The sequence below is a fragment of the Xenopus laevis genome, chromosome 1L (genome assembly GCF_017654675.1).
Source record: "Xenopus laevis strain J_2021 chromosome 1L, Xenopus_laevis_v10.1, whole genome shotgun sequence".
NCBI classification, from domain to species: domain Eukaryota; kingdom Metazoa; phylum Chordata; class Amphibia; order Anura; family Pipidae; genus Xenopus; species Xenopus laevis.
In genome coordinates, this window is record NC_054371.1 from 155,795,196 (window position 1) to 155,816,418 (window position 21,223).

The window sequence follows — 21,223 nt, forward strand, 5'->3', positions numbered from 1 at the left end:
CCCTAATTTACATATGCAAATTAGGGTTAGGTTTGGCCAGGTAGAATGATTCAGCCAAATACGAATCCTGCTGAAAAAGGCTGAATCCTGCCCAAATCCTGGATTCGGTGCATCCCTAATTTGAATAAAATGGAGTCTGTAATTCTGAGCTTTCTGGATAATTGGTTTCCAGATCCCATCGCTGTACAAAATGTAAATGGTTTATTAAATTTTTTATATTAAACCACCTTTATCTACCCTGTTAAAATGAAGATCAAATTTCTATCTATCAATTGCTATCAGGGATAGATATCCCCGATCGTTTTCCCAGCTCAACACTGCCTATTTACTAGCTAATTAGGGTGAGTTTCAGGCAGGGGTTAACTGTCATTCAGGTGCAAATGACATAATGTGGGTGATGAAGCTATTGCTGCAGGTGACCAGGGGAGGAGGGCAAAACTAGAGTCCCGAAAAATCCTTGTGATTGACATGTCTGTGAACTGCATACATATTAGTGATAAATAAATGTTTGTGGAGCAGATTTGCATCAAGAACAGCTGTACATGAACAAGAAACATAAAATGGACAGAATATTATATTTTTAGCCAGCCCTGTGCCATTTTCTCTCATTTTCGACAGTAGGCAGTTTGTGGAGGAAAGAAGGACCTTAATGTTGTACAGCAGGTGGGATTCTCTGGCAGCAAAAACTTTGCTGAGAGAAGAGCAAGTGTTTAACGGGCAGCTCAGAGAACAAGACCCAGACACATCAAAATAATGGTAGCTTTTTTATGGCTGACAGAAGCTGAAGCATCAGAAGCTGTATGTGTAAAGAGAGGCATCACACATAAAAAGGCCAATGTTTCCTGTCAAGCAAGATAACAAGGATCAGTCAGTACAGAATAGTGAGCCTCTATAGTACATTAACAATCATAACACGTGCACCAAATGTGTGGATAACAAGATACACTAAGATTTATATTCAAGTACTGCAAGATCATAAATCACACACTGTTCGATTGCTAGCTCTCTGGAACAGAGCTTCTTTCTCCTTTCATTCAATTACAAGGACATCCATTTTACTTGATTTGCTTGATGGTCAGTTTCTGACAGCAGTCACAGCACAAAGCAGAGTTTTATGTTTACATTTCCTCATCATATTCAGAAGGGTTAAAAGTGATCCTTGTCTTCAGTGCAACGGCTACTAACATATTCAACATTTGAATAAGCTGCACGTGGTTCATAGCTCAGGTATACTGGGTACGAGGCACAAGAGGGAGAAATTGCATAGGGCACACATATAGCAAATCATATCATGAGTTTTAATCTATGCATTTTAATGACAGCAGACTGACTTTAAACATGCTGAAAATGTGCATTTAAGAACTAAGCAGTACTGTTGTTTGAAAGCTAATTATTCTTGACTCCAGACTCGCAGGACTAACATTAGTACAAGTGTAGATAAAGCAGCCGCCTCTGTCTGCTGGAGACTGGCATTACTTGGCCCGGCTAAGTCTGTTATCTGCATTTGATTAGTGTAGGCTCATTAGAGAATTAGTAACATATATTTTCAACCCCCAAATGAATAACTATGCATTTATTTTCACCAAATCCCTCCTGATAAAAGCTGGCCTGAAATGGTAAGATTAATCTTGCTTATTTAGCAATTTGTTTGATTGGCCACTTAAAATTTACAAGTACAGGCCACTATATAAACTAAACTAAATACATAGATACAGATCCATGCATCAACAGCAACTCCCCTTGATAAAACCATTTTTCCTTTTTAAAAGTGTTTAACATTACAGCAGTTTTAAATGCATTAAGGAAAATCCAACTGTGTGTATTAACACAGTGTTAATGCACTCTCCCATTGTTATCAATATATATATACATATATATATAAATATAAGTGATTGTAACACACTCTCAGTATTGAGGAAAATTGCCTAGGTGCATCCAAGAGAAATTATGACATGACTTAGTGAAAAAAAAATATTTTTTGTCAATGTTTCGGTCCTGCTAAGAGGACCTTTCTCAAGACACCCCAAACTCACTGGTGTTTGTCTGGCATCTTACAGAACACCCCCAAGAGCTCATATTCACCATTTACTACATTTCACTTTGCCCCCAGCCCTGTGGTTTGTGCCCCAAAGGAGCCATTCTGTACTGTATTCACAGTGGGTGGTTGGCAGGGCATAGGAATTCTCTTGGGCACCTCCTAGCTTGAGCGTCATTTCAAACCATGTAAATTGAATGTTAAATGCGTTCAAAAGTGTTTTTAGACCCATACAATATGTGCACATCATGATGGGTATGAGCAAGTAATATGCAACAATTCTGCATGAGTTTAAAATCATCCATTATCTAGGTCACATATTTTGTGAATATGGGGGGGTTTGTGGATGCACACCTAAGGCCAATTTCAAAAAGTATAATTTCAAAAAGTATAAAGCCCTGTCTAAGTAATTCAAGTAAATATGCCAGTGCATGTAATTTTGAAACAGGGTTTTTTTGTTACAAAGTTATGATCATAATATTGATAAGCCACCATACCACGTCACCATACCACGTCACCATACCACGTCACCATACCACGTCAAGCCACCTTGACGTGGTATGGTGGCTTATCAATATTATGATCATAACTTTGTAACAAAAAAACCCTGTTTCAAAATTACATGCACTGGCATATTTACTTGAATTACTTAGACAGGGCTTTATACTTTTTGAAATTATACTTTTTGAAATTGGCCTTAGGTGTGCATCCACAAACCCCCCCATATTCACATATTTTGTGAACCTTAATGATTTTTATCATTGACCATAAACTCTGTAGGGTGATGGTGCCTACACAAGTAACAAGTAGAATACACGTATAACCTGCAGGATGCTGATGCACTTCAAGGAGCACTGAATAGCTCAAATTCCTTCATGGAGTTTGTATCAGAGCTCCACAGTATAAGGGTCTGGCCACACAAGCAGACTTGTGGAGATTAGTCGCGCCAGCTTCTTCGGGGCAACAATCTCCCCCGAACTGCCTTTCCCCTGCCCTCCGCTGGCTAAAATGAAAATTGCTTGCGGCAACGCACACGCGGCACTTCGTTTTCTGAAGTTGCCTCACGAGGAAACTTCGGGTGACTTCGGGAAATGAAGCGCCACGTGTGCATTGCTGCAGATGATTTTCATTTAGGGAGGTCAGGGGGAAGGCAGTTTGGGGAGATTGTCGCCTCATTTACTTTGCAACACCAAACGCTATAGTTAAATGGCATCTCACATCATTCAGCAAATTCTGTTTTTTTCAATTGCCCATAATCAAGAATATGCTTTATCACTATATCCTCCTTTGTAAAAGAGTATTCCCCTTGATAGTTGTATTGAGAAGGGTTATTTTGGGTTCTGTAGTGAAAGTGACCACTCATATATTTACATAAAACAGAAGATAAGTGATTTATTGATGTTTAGTACAAAAGCTGAGGGACTTCCACACACTGGCTCAGCAGAGATTCCAACATAACCAGGCACTTTCCAGTCCAGGTAGAAGTCTACCGACTAACCCCCAGGAAAAGCTTTATATATGAGCTTTATAGATGATAATAAAAAGAGGATACATAATCCAGGTTGCATACTATATATGGAAAATATATGTGGTTTGTCACATCCTGTAATAGCAAGAGCCTTTAGTGCCATCTTTAAGGTTCTTAATAAGTGAATGACACATTTTACCTACAATAGTCTAGGAACCAAATACAAGAATAAAGCTGTGTGTGCATCAAGACACACTGACATGATTTGACCGTTAGCACTGCTAGATACTGAATTAAGGACAAGAAAAAGACACTAAGGCTGAAACTTTTTTGTAGCAAAAATACCGGCCTTGGGTTGGGGCAGGCAGTGATGTCATTTGGTGGCAGGGTGATGATGTAACAGGGCATGAAAACGGGTGTGGGAATGGGTGGATGGAGCGGTGAAATGGACAGGGTGGAGTGATCAGTCATGGAGAAGGTCAAGGAAGGTTAGGATTCATAAGTAGGGTTGCAACCCTTACAAATATATTGCCAGTCATTTTTTAATACCGGCACCAGCCTATACTGGTATAACTAGGCCAGGGAAATACCAGCTGGTTAGCAACCCTCCCCGACATGCCAATATGTAAGTCATCCAGTGAATAAAATAGCTGTGTTTTTTCCTCTGGCATTGTTCTCCTTTTTGGGAAAAACTGCACTGGCCTAGGGGAAAAAATTAGAGCAGTAATTTCCAATCATTAAAACAACAGTTTAATACTTTCATATAAGCATTCTCTGACTTTCATATAAGCATGCTCTCCACTCTATGACCTCTGTATTTACTAGATATAGTGGGGAATCACTCTCCAAATGATGGTAGCAGCAGACCTAAATACAGCCCTGATTGGCTGCAAAGAATGTTCCTGTGTTTTGTTTGTGAACAAATCTAGCATAGTTCACCTAGTGTAATGGTACAGGAGAACTGTGCTTTTCTGCAGTAAACATGCTGAGCAAGATTCCTGAGCTCACAGAATGAATATTTAACCAACACATACTTTATTTCATAACTGACCTATACCAAACTAGCATATGATTCATGAAAATATAGCCCTTTATATATATTTTACCTTCAGCCTCTATTTTGTAATGTTCTGGTAGAGTTTAAAGGATAAGTCACCTTTAAAATAACATATTTAGGGATACAGGTACTGTTAATATGAATGCATTTTGTTACAACAGCACCACCTGCTGGCCAGACTCTGATCATAAAGTAGTGAAGGAAGTTGTGAAGTAGTGGAGGAGAAAGAAAGAGGGCTGCTCTGACATTCTTCTGGTTAGATAAAACATTAGAAACTTCAGGTAACTTTTCTCACATCTTTCCTAAGCAAAAGGACATGTGATCAGCCCTCTTTCTGTAAAATTAGGAAAAACTTCAAATCAGGATATGTAAAATTGAACAAAAGGCTAAATCACTGATAGACCATAAAAAATTTAAACAAAGCGCAATTGCAAACTATCACTTTCTATATCATACTTAAAGGGGTTGTTCACCTTCCAATACGTTTTTCAGTTCAGTTCGTTTTAGATAGTTCACCAGAAAGAAAGAGTTTTACAATTACTTTCTATTTTCTGTGTGTGACTGTTTTTCTGATATTGATGTGTAAATCTAATTTTTCACCTTTCTAAAACTGCTCTAGGGGGGAGGTTGCAGACCCTGTAAACTGTTCTAAATTGATACATTTAGTTAATACATTTCTTTTCTTTGTCCATACTGAGCAGAATCTCTGAGTTTCATTAAAGGCATCTGTTTGAATTGATACAATAGTTGCTAATACTCCAGAGATGCTTCTGAGAAATGTATCAACTAAATGTTGCAACATTGTAACAGCACAGAATCTGCACCCGAATTACTGAGCTGTCAGATTGAAACACCAGAGACAGGCAAGTCTGAACTGGGAGTCAAAATAGGCCTTGCCATTTCAAGTACAGGTACGGGATCCCTTATACGGAAACTAGTTATCCAGAAAGCTCCAATTTACTGAAAGATTGTCTCCCACAGACTCAATTTTATCCAAATAATTCAAACTTTTAAAAATGATTTCCTTTTTCTCTGTAATAATAAAACAGTACCTGGTACTTGATCACAACTAATATATAATTTATCCTTATTAAAAACAAAACCAGCCTATTGGGTTTATTTAATATTTACATGTTTTTCTAGTAGACAAGGTATGAAGATCCAAATTACAGAAAGATCCCTTATCCAGAAAACACCAGGTCCTGAGCATTCTGGATAACAGGTCCCATACCTGTACATAGAGGCCCAAACAGCCCCCTAAATAGTGACTGTCTATGGCATCATACAGCAGCCCCTCTAGCATTTGCCAGAACCCACAGATTGCCAGTCTGGGCCTGGAGACAGGGACATTAAACTTAGATTTTAGAAAAACGGTAAAAAAATGGAAAGCAACTGAAAAAAAGTCTATTTCTGGAGAATAATCTCAAAACAACTCAACTGAAAAAGTGTTTGGAAGGTGAACACCCTTTAAAGGCAGCTGTTAGACTTGATACAATAGCTGCTAATACTTCAGAGATGCTGCTAAGAAATAAATGTTGCAGAATTGTAACAGTTTAGAACAAGGGTCCCCAACCATTTTAACCCGTGAGCCATATTCAAAAATAAAAAGAGTTGGGGAGCAACACAGGCATGCAAAACATTCCTGGGGTGCCAAATAAGGGCTATGATTGGCTATTTGGTGGCCCCTGTGTGGACTAGCAGACTACAGGAGGCTTTGTCTGGTAGTACACCTGTTTTATATGCAACAAAAACTTGCCTCCAAGCCTGGAATTCAAAAATAAGCACCTGCTTTGAGGACACTGTGAGTAACATTCAAGGGGTTGGAGAGCAACATGTTGCTCATGAGCTACTGGTTGGGGGATCACTGGTTTAGAATCTGCACCAGAATTAGTGAGCTGCCAGACTGAAACACCAGACACAATAACATTAAACTTTAAACTTAGATTTTGGAAAAACTGTAAAAAATAAAAAATGTAAATTGAAAAAAGTCTTTAATTCTGAGGAAAAATCTGAAAACAATTGAACAGTGTTTGGAAGGTGAACAACCACTTTAAAGGTGAACTAGCCCTTGAATTCTACACTTCTGGGGAAATTAGATTCTGGGGAAAAAAAACATCAGGCCCTTCTTCCCAGGTGCTAGTTCCCTGTTGGAGGATTTACTACTTCCCACCGTGTCCCAGAGATCCTCCAGCCCTGTACCATCATCGCAAAGGTCTGCCATATGTACAGTGTCGGACTGGCCCACCGGGATACCAGGAAAATTCCCAGTGGGCCAAGGTGTCATGGGGGCCCTCATGCTGCTAAACTTTTGGCCTATTTCATGGCCATTCCCTATTTCTATAAGAACAAAGAGGCTAAATAGATGGAATAATTGATTATAGTATGTAAAGAAAACAGACTAGGAGAATAGAAGTTGATTAAGGATATGAAGAATACTAGTACTGAGAGTGGCCCCTGGTCTAAGGTTTTATGGTGGGCCTTGGTCTAAGGTTTTTGGGTGGGCCCCTGGTGTCCCAGTCCAACACTGCATATGTATGCAGATTTGGATCCAAACTGCTTACCTCTGTGGTGGTTCTGAGCAAATTGCCACATTGGAGGCTCAAGCACTGGAGCAACAAATTGCAACACTGTGGGCAATTGATAATATTGAAAGGAGTCTCTTGCTCACTGAGCAGGACCTAGCGGGGTCAGATAGTTTGGGGGAAACAGAACAGCAGCAGGATGTTAAGGCAGCTAGCTGGGTAACAGTTAGAAAATCTAAGGTGGGCAAAAGGAAAACGGAGGCTGATTTGGGGTTTATACATCCCAGCAGATTTGCCAGATTGTGTGAAGAAGTTTTGTGACATTCGACGCATGCGCAGTAGAGCCGTACCGGTAAATGTTCCTACTGCGCATGTGCCAGAAGACGCCGGTCAAAGCAGGAAGAAGATGCCGTGGGAGAAGATGGCGACTGTGAACTCTGTTGACAGGACCTGCGCAGAGGGGTAACAAGTTAGGGGCATTTGCCCAGGGGGACAGGTAGGCCAGGGGGGAGGGTGGGCAACACAGGGGAGGGGTTTTGCGCCCAGGGGGTTTCCTTCTCCTTTAAAGGTACTCAAGGGATGTAACGTACATATACAGTAATGCACTTGGCAGAGCAAACAGCGAGAGACGAAACAATCCCATCCCACTGAATGGATCACTCAAGCACGCCGTTACTTTATAAGTCGCCAACCATCTAGTTCTTCTAAACAGCAGAGCCATAGGACACCTACCTCGTCCTGTCACAGGACTTTCCACAACAACGACATGAACCTGTTATTACAGGCTGGGCTTTTCCCAAACTACACTGCTCTGCTTACTGCAGATACCCGACTTCCGCAAACTCACTAGTCCTACCGCCAGCCCCCAAGCACCAAGTTCACGCTTTCCGGTCCGTGAAGCGAGCTATGATTGGTCTGAGTGCCGGAAGCGGTTGCTCAGCTGAGTAGTGGGGCACGTGACCGTTCTAAGTGAAAGATGTTGACGTTTGTTCTATACTATGGCCGCGCCTATTGCCTTCTGAACTTTTCGGGGTAGGCGTGCAGGATACTGTAAGTACTGTATATTTTTTATCACTTTTTCATTAATACATAGTATAATCCTCTGAAGCGAGGCGTCGATTCTACTGTCTCCACAAGTCTGTATAATATCTGTATAAGACGACAATTCTATTAATGCAGGGCCCTCTGAAATGTGCTTGTGTCATGCCTTAGTGTTCATTATACACCAGTGTCCTGTATAACATTGCTTGTGCCAGGCTAAAAGTCTTCTTGTGTGCGCCATAAACCAATGGACTGCCTTTGAATTGCTTCTACTTACAAATGAAATGTAAAATATAATGCACCTATCTGTTTTCTCCTCGCTGTGGGTTTATAAAGCCCGTTGTCAAGGCTAGGAAACACATATGAGCGGACAGCAGCAAAGCAGGGCAGTACCAGTGGGGAAATATGTTGGGGTGATAAGTTCGCTTTAATGTTGATCATAGAGACTTCGTTTTAAGATGAATGGGTTAAGAATCGCTCTACTCTGCAGTGCAATTTGAAGCCTGGCTCTATCACATAGAAATGACTGGAATCTGTATTCAGCTCACAGCATGTAGCTGCAGAATATATACCCCATTCCTCCTCATCTTTAGGGACCTGTCACTCAGACAATCTGTGCATACCTCCCAACTGTCCCTTTTTCGGAGGGACAGTCCCTCTTTTGACAGCTCAACCCGCAGTCCCTCATTTGTACTGAAAAGTCCCTCTTTTCTATGCACCGAACAGCCAGAAAAAGAAACAAAGTTTCTCACTTAATTGGCTTTTAGCAGAGAGCCCAGAACAGCTAACAGGTGCAAATAAGATACTTTGTAACAATTTTGAGACACGAAAACACAGTTTAGATAAGGAGAAATATTTTCAAACTTTCATAACCTGCCAAATTTTGTAAAACAAACATGGTAATTAGGGGGTGTGGCTGCAGAAAGGGGTGTGGTCAAAAAATTGCTGCGCTACATGCAGAAAAAAAAATTTTGTCCCTCTTTTTACTTCCAAAATGTTGGGAGGTATGAAGATAATAAAAGCTCATTTCAAATTAAACCAGAAACATCCATACTGATACCATACTGTCCTAGATTTCCTTCCCTTGCCTGACCACTGACAATTATTACCCTTACTGCATTTTCCACCTCCCTCCTTACTAACTTCAATCACATGATGCTACAGGCTGTAAGCCATGGTTGCCTTGATGTCACTCATTTGTTTAGTACAAATTAAGTTTATTTTGGCCAATTAACACAATAGAAGAATATTAGGAATAAATTAAGAGGGTGACGGTCCACTTTAAAAGCTTTCATGCATGAGGCAGGGTTGGAAGAATGACTTATGAGACCATATAATTGGTCTTAAGCTATCTTTCATTTGATACTTATATATCTTGGCAGAAGCTCCTTTTTAGGTCATTTTAACAGCATTACAAATATACGAAAATATAATTGTACACTGTATTTAGCCATAGTTCCTAAAATGTCTGACAGTAAATAGGGTCGCCACCTTGCAAAGGGAAAGAGACATGTCATGCTTGTTTATTTTATAGAGTCCCAAATAGGGAATAATATATCACTGACAAAAAAAAAAACAGCTAGACATTAGTGTCACCAAAGCTCAGTCTGTTGGATTGACAAACTTGAGCCATCCGTATGGCTGGTCAAATTCTACTAATTTCTGAATGGGTATTGGAAAAATTGCTCCATGTGTGGTCAGAAAGCTGACTGTTTATGGTTATCCCACATAGACATGAGGTTAAAGTGGTATATACTGTACTGTCACTGTAGATGAAATAAGATGTAAAGCAGTACTGGTCCTACTATTCTGTTTCTACAGGTTACAATGAACGTAGCACCTCCAAAGCAAGAGCCTCATCTTCCTCATTGGGGAAAGAGTCCCACATTTCTGCACCCTCAGGAAGCAGACTTGTACAAAAGAGGCTTTGTCTATCAGCCAGAGATGTGCAGAGAAAACTGTGGATATTATGGGAACCCAGCGTGGCATGGGTACTGCTCAAGATGCTGGATAAAGGAGAGACAGAAGCGTCTGACCTCTCCATTAACAGACGGGTATTGCTAGAGGAACTGACCTATATTCGCCTATATTGGAAGGAAAACTATAGCTGAAATATGTTATGCTGTATTTGTGTGCATGTTGTATAACTTATATGACAATCTCTCAGGACAATTTTTTTCTCCTCTCCTGAAGGAAAAGCCTTCTGCTCATAATGAGCAGGAATGTAATCACTGTGCATCCTTTGCGTGTTTGTTATATACATATATTCCCTTTGTTATAAAATCCAGACAGTATTATATATTGCTGGGCAACTGGCCAGTTTTACAGCCACTTCTGGCAGCTAAGAAGCATGAAAAGCAAATAAGCTTATATATTCTGACTTTGCACTGATGGTACAGGAAGAGTAGTAGACATGAGCTTCTCAGTTACGTTCCTTATAACTTTATTCCATTCAGAATAAGAGCTAAAACCCTTCAGCTTTACCCCTTGTTTGTTCATACCCACATGCATATGCCGCTGTACAATTCTTTCCTACCTATTACTTAATTCCCTCACTCCCACCCCAGTAGTTCTGAAAGAAATTAATTATTCAGTCTCAGCTGTTGGTTCCATGGAACATCTCACTGTCTCTATGTCATTGGTTGCTATAAAGCATCCAATGATCACTGTGGGTATCAGGGTATCACTCAGGATTAAGAAGACAGCATTATAAATTGTTTCTCTTTCAAGTGAAAGAAAATCAGCTCTCGACAGGGATGAATATTTTGATAGCCTCTCTCTGAGAGGAATGGGAACAGTAAAAAGCCCCACATATTACTGCAGTTCCCTTTACACAGTTTTGTCACAGGAAAAGCTTGTATCTTCTTTGAAATAGGAACTTTGATATGATTATGATTATGTTTATTTTTCAGTTTCAGGCACCATACAGGGACTCTTTTCTTGAGATCAGAGAGGGAAAACACCAGTGAGCTAAGACAAAATGCAAATACAGTCAGGGTGGTGGCCATCAACACAGACACCACGTATGTACAACATTCCCAGTCCACATACAGACACTTTCCTACAACAGATGTGACAGGTCAGTATATGAATAGATGTCCATTTTATATCAACCTCAGAGATTATTTCACTACCTGAATTGTTGTGTATTCGAATAATATCTTTCTGTTCGTGTACAAGTTCTTCAAAATATATATATATATATATATATATATATATATATATATATGGCATAGTTAAAGGACAAGGTACCAACCTAAGGGAACCACAGTCATTTAACAGGTAAGATCTGTGCCTCCAAAGATGCTCCTGCAGCTCCACATCTTCTTTACTGCTGATTTACTGCACATGCTCTGTGCTTAGGGGCCCACTCACAATATATTATATACACTATATATATATATATATATATATATATATATATTAATTAGATGTCACTGTATAAGGCTGATAAGCAAATAATTCCGATTATTGGTACATGGCAGCTCAGAAAACAGCACAATCAACATTAGAATGTAATAATCAGCCCTGTAGCATCAGCTTATATGATAGCTAAACCTCATTTTCTGCTTGCTGACAACCCCTGAGCATCAGCTGCTCGAAGCCACACTGAGGATGTGCATGTCAAAGACACTCCTAACAACATCCAAGATGGGAAACTCCTGTGACATCATTACTACTATCGAGATGCTGAATATTTAGGCTAGTTCAATACATTTAGTATATAAAATATGGCATTTATTTTTAGGGTTTAGTTCTCCTTTAAGAAACCCTGGTAAACACTGACCCTCTGCAGTTTTATCCAGAAACCTGTACAGACCGAAAGTCTTCACACAAACAGAACACCAAACACAGACTTGTTACTGATAAACCTGTTTTCTTTGTCCTGAATTCCTGTGTGTGTTTTATTAGAGATAATCTTTTGAAATATATCAGAGGTCACCTTGGATTCTTGTGATTGTTACAATATTGTTCTAAGGCTCTTGGCCGCTTCCACCAGCCTGCTGCTCAAAATTCTCTGTGAAAAGTAAGCTACATTAGATGAAGTTCAGTGTGGTTCTGTTTTTTTGGCTAAGATCAAATGTATATGTTCTTAAATATTAAAAATCTATTTTTTTTGGAGTCCATTATCACATATATATCAGCTAAATGCACATTAATCTTCCTCCTTTCCTTTTTGGCTAAGATCAAATGTAGTATCTGTTCTTAACTGTTACAATCTCTATTTTTCTGGAGTCAATAAATGTAAATGGATCTTCCCATGCTTAATGTAAAACCACTTTGTTCAATTCATATTGTTCATGTTCACGTCAGCTTAAACGCACCTTCATCTTGATAATTTAATTTTAATGCTCTAGAAATAATTTTAACATATATGTAAAATATTTGTGAATGTGTTTAAAGGGACACAGACTAGTGAAAAATGGTGTCCAATTAAGTCAATATTATGTCAGGTTGCTACATTAACAATAAGTACAAATTCTGTGCATCCTTACTCAGCAGATCCTAGGTTCTTCATTCCTTGGTCCTCCCTGGAATCCATGGCTAAAGGGGATTTTTCATGTTTTTTGAAAGCTTTGCGCAGCCAAGATGCACAGCAACTAAACACACAGTGTACAAATTTAATTCAGAGGCTGCAAGATGCAGAGGTAAGAGCTACTCAAAATGCTGTGTTCTTGTGTGTGTGTGTGTGTGTATATATATATATATATATATATATATATATATATATATATATATATATATATATATATATACACTGTTGAAATCCCTTGGAGTGCTGTCGCTGCTGCATTTTTTATTTTACTGTGTTCTGACTAGCATATATATATATATATATATATATATATATAAATATAAATGTTTGTTTGCCTGGGTGCACGATCAATATAACATCTCCATCCATCCAAAGAAGATCAGCACTCTCAGGGCTTAAAAATATGAAAAAGGTTTTATTGAAAATAACAAATACAGTATGTATGTATGTATATGTATATATATGTGTAATGTATATATGTATGTGTGTGTGTATATATGTATGTGTATATTTATATGTATTGTAAGCTGCAGGATCAACGACAGACACTTTTCTTCTTTTTAAAGGCAGTTTATTTACACACAGGGATGACCATTTCAGGATACAAAACAAACCATAAAAATAAATCAACCTTCACACATGAAGCGTTCCCTTACTAAACTGGGCCCCTTGCGGACTACCAGTAAGCAAACACATAAGTAGAGGTCACCCCTGTACTCACAAATCTTCTGGGGGATTGCTGAGCCTCCTGGCTTTCCTCAGACAGACAGACAGACAGACCCTCTGTCACTTGGTCTTTTCTCTCTGCACCTTGCAGTAGCAAATGGCACCCCCAGCCCCTCTGGGAGTTCCACAGGCAGGTGTCCTTCCTGCTCTGTGCACTGCTCTGAGAGAGATTCCTAACAGGCCCACTAGAACTTAATATCTTTCCACAGGATAGTCTTCCTATGGAAGGTGAGCTCTAATCCATGAACTGGACTTCTGGATTGGAGTACCTGGCCTGCCTGTTCTTTCCAGAATACTCCAGCTTCCAGGACCTAGCCACCAAAGCCTTTAAACAGAGAACCTATTCTCTCTTTATGAACACCCTTCCTGATGCCTACCTCTCCCACTAAGGAGAACTTAAAGGGAAAACGTTTTCCCACATTGTTTTGGTCACACTACGTACGTGTGTGTGTGTGTGTGTTTCTCCAGCTCCCAGGAATTAATGACATTAACTGCTTTGTTACTAATGCTATGAGTTGTGATTAAAGGGGTTGTTCACCTTTAAATAAACTTTCAGTGTGCTATAGAGAGTGATATTTACAGACAATTTGCAATTGGTTTTAATTTTTTTGTGTTTGAGTTATTTAGCTTTTTATTCAGCAGCTCTCTACAATTTCAGCAGCCTGGTTGCTAGGGTTTAAATTAATAAAATTGATTTCAATAATAGACTGTAATATGAATAGAAGAGGGCCTGAATAAAAAGCTGAGTAATACCAAGTAGCAGTAACAATAAATGTGTAGCCTTACAGAGCATTTGTTTTTAGATGGGGTCAGTGACCCCATTCGCAAGCTGGAAAGAGTCTGAAGAAGAAGGCAAATAATGCAAAAACAAAAATAAATAACAAAATAAATAAATAATGAAGATCAAATTGAAAAGTTGCTTAGAATTGACCATTTTATAACATACTAAAAGTTAACTTGAAGGTGAACCACCCCTTTAAGCAACTGCCCAGGCAAAGGTTAAGATGGAGAAATAAAATTTGTATATATACTTGACAGCTGGGTAGTGCAGCATACTCAAAATGTGGATAGTTGATTAATAGTTATTATAGATTAAAGATAGTTAAAGATAGTAGATGTATGGTTGGTAATCATGTTCCCAATCAGCAGGGGAGCTGCATTTTCAGCAGGGCAGACTGGTGATGTGCAAATTGACCTGAAAACTGCAGGGACCCACGGGTTTACTACCAGTTGTGTGGGTTTGGGTTAACATGTAGATGACCATTGTGGATAAGGGTTGGGTATGGGTCAGATTGGGGAAGTCTGCTCCAGAAGATTCCCTGTCTTTGATCTAGATGTGCTTACATTTTCCAGGGGGACTACGTAAAAACAGTGTAAATTCTGTGAAAACGTAAGATCTGGGAACTACTGTACACTGAAGCCCTAGTTAATAAACATTTGGTTGTGTATGTGTTGCAGAACTTAAAGCCAAACAAAATGGGAGAGCAAGTACAAGACTTCTACCACAAGATTGCAGATCACTTTCCTGGTAAAATACAATTGTCTTACCTCCATATCAGATAACCAAATAATTATTCTAGAAAATTATGTATTAAAAATGATATTAATTGACTTTTAGGAAGTATGATAGGTCCTGCCTTGTTTCCCTGTTTTATACAGAGCTAATACATGTTTTTATATTGGAAAATCATGCTGCTGTCCATCTTTTTCCTATCTGTAGTTTGCTAGTCGTGGTAAATCTCCATCTTAGATTTAGTTAGAAGTCATTGAAATATATCACAGCCTTTTCCATTATTGATAGATCACATGCCCGAGGAGCGAGACCACTTTCTGGATAACATTGAAAAGCTAGTAATGACCCGACTTTACAGATCTGTATTCTGTCTGGATGGGTCACCAGATGAACAAAAAGACCTGTCACTCCAGAGACGTATCAAGTAAGTGAGGATAATCAATAAAAATCGTATTTTGTTCTGTTAGAAGCAAAACAAAGTGCCAGCACCAGGATATCAGGTCCTGGGAATGGCACTATTGTGTTAGTTAGAAAGTCGTGTGTCCATATCACTTCTGTAGCCAGCATTGGTGCTTTTCCTTAGAAAATTATGTTGAAGTAAATAAATTACAGATATAAATCTGTAAATTACAGAAGTATTTGCAACTTTATAACTTGGCCAATACAGTTATACCTGGCCAGGATTGGAATGGCCATCGGGACTCTGGGGGAAAAAACCCAACGGGCCCTGGCTTTTGTTGGGCCCCCTGACCCATACCTGCCCCCTGGCATAGTCCTCCCACCCTTGCCCGATCACCCCGCAAGAGGGAACAAGGTGTCTGGGTGGGGGAGGTGCTGTGTGGGTGCCCCTGAATTGGAAGCCCCAGTGGGCCCTGGACTAAAGACAGCATGCTAAGCATCTCACAGCCATTGACTCTCAGAGCATCCCAACAAACTTTCCACACTTGTTATGTAATGGAAAAGAGATCAAAGGGTAGCATTACCTAACATAAGGAGTCAAGAACCCTATTAAGAAAGCACCTGAAAAATATGTTTGAGATTTAAAATATTTACAGTTCTTTTTTTCACTGTGGGACATGTCAGTTTTGAATCCGCTTTATAACTTTTGCAGTTCCATATGGTGTTTAACTTTCCACCTTTAGGTCTTTGAACTGGGTGACACCTAAGATGCTTCAGGTACCGTTAGATGAGAACATTATAGAAGTTAAAGACTGGATCTTATCTGCTGTTACTGGTGAGTAAACTTCAGAAGGTTCATTTTTATTTTTTAACCAAAGTATCTTTTGCTTCAATTTAGGGTCCTAGCTTGTTTGTAAGACTCTCCCCTTAGGTAAAGCGGTGTGTCTGCCCTTTAAAGGAGAATTCAACCCCCTAGGCGCCAAAATCCCTCCCCTGCGTAGACCCCCCTCCCTTCCGGCCTACCTCCCCCCCATGGGCAAATGCCCCTAACTTGTTACTTACCCCTCCTTCTAGGACCTCTCCAACTGAGTTCACGGCAGCCATCTTCTCCCGAGTGCTCTTCTGCCTGTATTCAGCAGCATTTGGTGGCGCATGCGCAGTAGGAGGCATTTACCAGTAAGGATCTACTGCGCATGTGCAGAAAGTCAAAGTTTCCGAAAAAAGAAATCGGAAACTTTGTGACTTTAAGGTTGCATGCGCAGTAGCTACGTACCGGCAAATGCTTCCATCTGTGCATGCGCCCGAAAGTCATAAAGTTTCCGATTTCTTTTTTTCGGAAACTTTGTGACTTTCGGCGCATGTGCAGTAGATCCTTACCGGTAAATGCCTTCTACTGCACATGTGCCACCAAACGCCGCTGAATACAGGAAGAAGAGCGCTCGGGAGAAGATGGGGTAAGTAACAAGTTAGGGGCATTTGCCCAGGGGGGAGGTAGGCCGGAAGGGAGGGGGGGGGGATTTTTGCGCCTAGGGAGTTGAATTCTCCTTTAATCTGATTTACCAGTGCAAACTGTATTTTGTGCATTTTTTAGCAAGATCCATCTATTTGTGCATGCATTACTTTTTAATGTGTGTGGAGGATGCCTTTACCCATTACCTCTTCATATGTTACAGACAGGGAAGCAACTTGCCCCTAACTTTTTACTTACCCCTCGGTGCAGATTCTCTTCCGAAATTTTCCGAATGAGACCGGTGTGGTGGCACATGTGCAGTTGGAGCAATTTTCTGCTCCGCGACAACTGCGCTTGCGCCGAAACTTACGAAAATTGCTGAATTGCCGGTCTCATTCTGAAGATTACCAAAGTGGTTGAATATGGCGCCCGTGAACTCCGATGCCTGAATCTGCACCGAGGGGTAAGTAAAAGTTAGGGCAATTTGCCCGGGGTTACACTTAGTTTTGGGGAGGAGGGTCTATGTGGGGGTAGGGGTTTTTTAAAGGAGAAATCAACCTGTTCTGAAAAAACCCGTACCCCCCACCCCAGGGAGATGCCTCATACTCCATACTTGCCCCTCGCTGCAGATTCTTCCAGCTAAGTTCCATGCGCCCAAGTCTGTGTATTTGCTTAAGTTCCATGCATCCATCTTCTGCTTCCTCGGTAAGCTGACTGCTAGGTCTCCAATTTACGTGTAATTTCTGCACATGCGCAGTTGCTCCAACTGGCAAACTGCTCCAACTGTGCATGCGCAGAAATACCGATCTCGCAGTCAGCTTACAGAACACGCAGAAGATGGATGCGTGGAACACTCTGCGGCGAGGGGTAAGTATGGAGTATGGGGCATCTCCCTGGGGGGGGGTGGTTAACCTGGAGGGAGGGAGGGGGGTCTACCTGGGGTGGGGGGTACGGTTGTTTTTCAGAACAGGTTGAATTGTCCTTTAAATCTGTAAATAAAGAAATTATTTAACCAAAGGCAAATCATTATAATTGTTTTGCCTGCAACAAACCTGGTTTGATGGTTCCTTTCAGCTATGGTGGAGATGGATTCCAAGAGAGCACCGCAAGATAAGCTGACCTGTGTTTCTAGGGCAAGCAACTGCCTCTTCAAATCTATTGGAGCTTCCAAGAAGGATCCAGCAACAACAGATGACTTCTTGTCTTGCCTGATCTATATCACACTGAGGGCTAACCCACCCAGACTTGTCTCAAATCTGGAATATATCACCAGATTCTGCAACCCAGTGCGGCTCACCACAGGGGAATGGGGTTATTGCTTCACCAACCTAGTGAGTATGAACACTTCTATGCATTTACATATTCCAAGTTGAAACACTACCACATTTACAGATCCCCAAGTTATATGCAACTATTAAATATATGGTTTTTACTGCCAATCTGTTGTGACTATGCTAGGGCAAAGCAGTTTCCTAAGAATCCTTCACATACTGCAGTTTAATGCCAAAATAAATTGTGATTTCCTGAGTTTTTCAACTTCTAACTGGGAAGTTCATTTTTGGAACAGAATAAAATGTGAAATAGTCCAGGGCAGCACAAAGATCTGTATTTGTTTTAGAAATGGCTGCTGACAAATACTGTAGCTAAAGCGGTTTATAGTGCTTGAAAGAGGTATAATTGTTACACTGGGCTTGGGTTAGGTTGGTTTATTCCATTAACTACGAGTTTGAGTTTGCAGAAGCTATGTTCAATTATCAACCTTCATTGTTTCACTGATGGACTTATTATGGTTGCCTTCTGCACCTGCACTGATTAGTCATTTATATATTTTAAATGGTTTCATGTTAAAAATTGTCAAATGGATCAAAGGACTGTGCTTTCAGTTTCCAATAGATAATCTTCCCTGAATGGTACATACTAAGAATGCTAAGGAAAAATCTGTTTCTTTGTTTTGCAAGTGCTGTGCCGTTTCATTCATCGAGACGTTAGATGCCTCATCTCTCAGCCTCACGCAGGAAGAATTTGATTGCTTGATGAAACAGCACAAAACAGAGCTCAGCACTCCGAATTTGGCTGCTCAGCAAAGCACTCTACAGCAGATGCAACATAACAAGAAGCTTTTGGCAGAGTTACAGTGTCGGCAAGACAGCCTGATCCAGAGAGCAGAGATCTTGGAAAAGGAACTGAGAGCCTGGCCTCAGTTAATTCAAGGTGAAGTCAAGGCAATAATACACAGGTTCCCTTTGGACCCATCACGTACTCCAAGCCAAAGTTAAATGGCTGAAATGTATTATTTGTTCAAGGAGGAAATATGGCTCTTCTTTCTTGAAACAAAAGGCTGCTATACAAACCATGTTATGATGTGGTTTCTAATGAAGGATACCTTGAATACATTATTAAATATCAACATATTATCATGTTATTGTGAAAGCTAATTAACAAAGGTTTTCACAAAGGTGAAAATTTAAATCTCACAAAGCTAATTAAACAGTGCTTATTGCCTATCCCTATATATTATATAAAATACCCAAGCCATGTGTAGTCTGTAAACTATACCCTTATAAATGGTGCTGAATTATTATGCATTACCTACCTATTTTGACTATAAGGATAAGAGCTTAGAGCTCCATAACCTGCTCTTGGTCTCTGACCTTGTGCCTTTTTATGGTCATTGAACTATTTGCAGACTTAGAATGTCCTATAGGGAGTATGTTATTTTTATATTAGATACAAAAGAGTGAGGCTCATTTTACCAGTAATTTATCTTGGGAATTCTGAAACAGCACATCCAATGTTTTGTTCAATTAAAATCAGCCAAATTCATGCAGATCTCTTGATACAGTCACCTACATGTTATTGCACTTAAGTGGCACTTCTGTGAATGCTGAAATACTGTATTCACTATCAATAGTGTAGCTCCTTGTAACTAAAAAAACTCCTGTTCTTTGTAACCATTATTCCTGTAATTAAGACATGAAAAGGACCACAGTTTCCATGGGGGTAAATTCTGTGTCCCACTGCATTTGAAAACAGTTTCTCCTCCCACCTTCCCCAATCCATTACATATATAGATGATAAACACTAAAAGAGTATGGAAAGAACTCAAAAATAGCAATAGTTTTACTCTAGCACTGTAACCTTGAAGTTGTCTAGTAGTAACTATGCTGCCTGTTTACATGGCAACATGTGGGACAGATAAGAGGCAACACACAAATGGATAGGGGTCACTTACACCCTGCTTAAAAATGAATGCACTACCACAACTGCACATTTATTATATAATTTAGCACAAAACCAAAATATACTGCAGAAATTATGAATTGGTTGAATTGACAGCTGCTGCCACTGCATTATAATTGCATGAAGGAATGGCAGCAACCTACTTTAAAGCACTTTTATTTGGACATGGCTATGATCCAGATAGCAGAAACATTACATTATTTATTACGTTTATGAAGCTGGTCGCGGCTAACGTCCAGGTGAATGTGGCCACCATGTGACGTGCCGAATCCTGATATTTTTTGGGCTAGTGCTGTTATTGAATATGGAACCCAATAATTGCCATGTTTCAGAACTGTACCATGACGGACTGTAATTGCCTGAAGAGAGACTCCAAAATTCTAATATGTTTAGTATATTTGCACAAGATTCTATTTATGGAGAATAAGCAGTAGAACAGTAACTATAAGAATTCCATGGTTGCTACTAAAATATGTTACGGTACCTGAGTTGTTACTCTAACTGTGAATTTGTGTTGTCTGATTTTGCACCTTCGAGAATTCCCAGCAGACTCGGAAATAAACTAACACAGAAACTGTTTACTTTCCTTTAAAAAATAAATATTTATAAACAAAGAAATGAGTTCAATAACTACAATATCTAAAACTTGGAACAGCACATGCCAGGTATATAAAAAAAAAACAAAAAAAAAACACAAACATCTACATCAAAACACTGACATCCTACTGTATCTTCCATGTGATTTCAGCTGATCCCATCAGTGTTTTGTTTTGTGGAAGCAGCAGCTTCTCTCAATGTCCATTTATAGCCAGACCATGTTTCTAATGGTATCCGTTCAGTCTCCTCTTGAGATTAAATCCTCTATATATGCATCTAGCTCATCGTCTGTATTTATATCAATATCCTAGTGAGGGAAAAGAAAGTTGCTTTTTAGAAAGAGAATTTGAATGCACTTGGATGCCAGTTATAGGAGAATGGTCTTGCATCTGGTAGTGACCAGTTATTTGCTGTTTGATTTTTTTTCTTGTTTTTGTGTACTAAATCCTTTTCTCTCACAATCTATTGGAGTGATACAAATACATATTTTGTATCAGCTCGGAAGGATTTGTCTTTCTTACCAAGAACTTTCTATATGATATCATCATGCCCAGGCTTTGCCCTTACTTGTTTCCTATTGGATGTTGATACTGCCCTCCTCCAAGTGATTCATTGGTTGCTTGTGCACTGTAACCAGT

At 39.7% G+C, this 21,223-nt stretch overlaps 2 protein-coding genes across 4 annotated transcripts in view; one reads left to right on the top strand and one right to left on the bottom strand.

Moving 5' to 3' along the window:
• The first annotated feature begins 7,979 nt into the window (after window positions 1–7,979).
• Window positions 7,980–20,602, top strand: LOC108715257 (rab5 GDP/GTP exchange factor-like). Of its 2 annotated transcripts, none has more exons than XM_018260267.2 (9): window positions 7,980–8,132; window positions 9,945–10,177; window positions 11,036–11,202; window positions 12,624–12,772; window positions 14,845–14,914; window positions 15,188–15,323; window positions 16,042–16,133; window positions 17,823–18,079; window positions 18,707–20,602. In XM_018260267.2, the coding sequence occupies exons 2-9, from the start codon at window positions 9,951–9,953 to the stop codon at window positions 19,022–19,024; spliced, it is 1,416 nt and encodes a 471-aa protein (XP_018115756.1). In that variant the 5' UTR covers window positions 7,980–8,132; window positions 9,945–9,950; the 3' UTR covers window positions 19,025–20,602. The 2 variants fall into 2 exon arrangements, with proteins under 2 accessions (XP_018115756.1, XP_018115765.1); XM_018260276.2 differs by having other exon boundaries at window positions 12,627–12,772.
• Window positions 20,571–21,223, bottom strand: part of morc2.L (MORC family CW-type zinc finger 2 L homeolog) — a 74,292-nt gene continuing 73,639 nt past the window's right edge. For both annotated transcript variants that reach the window (XM_018260255.2, XM_018260235.2), the window contains exon 27: window positions 20,571–20,892. In XM_018260255.2, the coding sequence (XP_018115744.1) occupies window positions 20,824–20,892 (69 nt within the window). In that variant the 3' untranslated portion in view covers window positions 20,571–20,823. The remainder of the gene's footprint in view (window positions 20,893–21,223) is intronic.